This window comes from Eurypyga helias, unplaced genomic scaffold, assembly GCF_000690775.1.
Source record: "Eurypyga helias isolate BGI_N326 unplaced genomic scaffold, ASM69077v1 scaffold34180, whole genome shotgun sequence".
Taxonomy (NCBI): domain Eukaryota; kingdom Metazoa; phylum Chordata; class Aves; order Eurypygiformes; family Eurypygidae; genus Eurypyga; species Eurypyga helias.
The window spans coordinates 10,749-12,684 of NW_010225628.1; the positions used below are offsets into that span (position 1 = coordinate 10,749).

The 1,936-nt window shown below is 49.9% G+C and overlaps 1 protein-coding gene across 1 annotated transcript in view; it reads right to left on the reverse strand.

Annotated features, from left to right (window-relative positions):
- Positions 1-290: 290 nt before the first annotated feature.
- The window catches only part of KDM8 (lysine (K)-specific demethylase 8), a gene marked incomplete at its 5' end in the record, with an annotated part of 4,196 nt that continues 2,550 nt past the window's right edge, over positions 291-1,936 (reverse strand). Inside the window, 3 exons of the mRNA XM_010150188.1 lie at positions 291-455; positions 554-646; positions 1,655-1,804. Of these exons, the coding sequence (XP_010148490.1) occupies positions 291-455; positions 554-646; positions 1,655-1,804 (408 nt within the window). The remainder of the gene's footprint in view (positions 456-553; positions 647-1,654; positions 1,805-1,936) is intronic.

Consider the following 1,936-nt stretch of genomic DNA (forward strand, 5'->3'; position numbering starts at 1 on the left):
GAGGCACACTCGCACACCAGATGACCTAACAGACGCTCTTTACGAGGAGTTCATATAGAAACAGCTGTGGAAACAAGGTGGCCGAAGCATCTCCTTTTCGCCACCCACCCAGATTCTTTCACCACGCTGAAGCAGGAGTCTGGCCTCTGTCTGGTTTTTTAATCCACCTCTCATCTCCGGATGGGGAAGAACATTCTCGCGCTTCAAGGGAATTCCCTCATGAGCAGATCCCAGATGCTCCCTTTTCTGCTTTTTAATTGCTGTTGCGGGGGTAACGGCTTCCCTGCGTGCTATGACCACCAGAAGCTGACGGAGAAGCTGATATCAAGCGACCGTACGTAGTGCCAGTATTTAACTGGAATGAACAGCACCTGGCCAGGCATCAGTACACAGGACTGAAACGCAGCCTTCCTGAAATTGGGGAACTTGGAAAAGTCAGGATCTTCCACATCAACCTACAGAAATCCAAAACAATCAGCAGTAGAATGTCTTCACTCAAATGCAATTTGATAAAGTAACATTTCTGATATTAAAATTTCAGGCCACTACTTACCTGACTAGTGTTGTGAAGCAGCTGGCTGTCATGTGGGTACAGGTTTTCCGACTCCTGCGGTGAGTACAGGCGGATATACTTTCGTCCAAATACCTGCACATATTCCAATAAACATTTTCCAATTACTGTCTCAATAACCTGCATGTTACCGAACACTGGGCCACAGCCAGCATTTAACAGTAAAATCACCTGACTACAGGAAACGACGCTATCTTCGTTAGTAGTAAATAGACACTGCTATAGTAACTTAGACCAGACTGTCCGAACTGAAGTTCCTGTTCCTTTGGAGCATGTTAGAATTTGAAATCCCTTTAACCAAATGGAATCTGAAGTTTAAGGCACCCAATTACACAACATTATTTTGGCTCCACATAGCTAGGAAGTAATGAGAGGGACAGAGAATTAGGAGGTTGAGTCTGCAGTGCACTTCACCCCAGCACACAGAGGTACCAGCTCAGAGACAGTCCAACAACTCCTATAATGGACTTCCACCCAGAAACTTCCCAGCAAGGCAGGGGGCCGTATTTTGGGTGGGTCAGTGGGGAGAGAAGTACAACACGTGCATAACCACACAGCAGTTGTAACCCCCCCTAGGAAGGGCTGAATTAAGCCTCAGTTCCAGGTGAGAACACAGGTTAGCAAGCAGCAACTTGTGACAGAGGAACTCCATCTCAACCCGTAAAGCACAAATGAACACGTTCCATGTCATGTTCCTGCTGGAAAACATTTGAAAGTGTAAGCCATATGTTTTTTTAAGTCTGCTGGGATGGAGGAAGAAAGAGCAATCCCCCTCCAGTAGGCAAAAACACCGGTGTTTGGAGCTGCACAGGTGTCCGCTGCTGGGACTAGGAATACGCCGGGGACACCGCGCCCCACGAAGCGTCCGGCCCTCTGCGGCGTCACTCTGCGCCGGAGTCGCCGTCAGGGCGCCCAACAGCAGCCACTCCCTCAGCAGCCACGAGGTCACAGTGCACAAAGCACGCTCTGCACATTCCCTATCCTTCAGTTACCCATTGAGTCGGCTGCTACCCTGGCTGCTGGACCATACCCACCAGCAGCGTTTTCCAGCCACGGCATTAACGGCACATGCAGAGTACAGACCTGGGCTAAAAAATTCTGCTGGGGATCCTGGTGAAGAGGTGAGACGGTGCCTTCCGGACCAAACCAAGCGTTAATGGTGATGTCATCTTCTTCCCCTTCTCCCAGGCAGCAGTAGTCGGGGATACTGATATCCTCTTTTAATTCTGGGATCTGCCTCCATAAAGAAACAGACGTTAAAGAGGGGATGTGCTGACCTGCCAAAGGCAGGTAATTCACAGAACAGAGGCACAAGGCTCGGCACGCAGCCAACAGACAGCCTGCTTGCCCAGCAGCGGCAGGGGG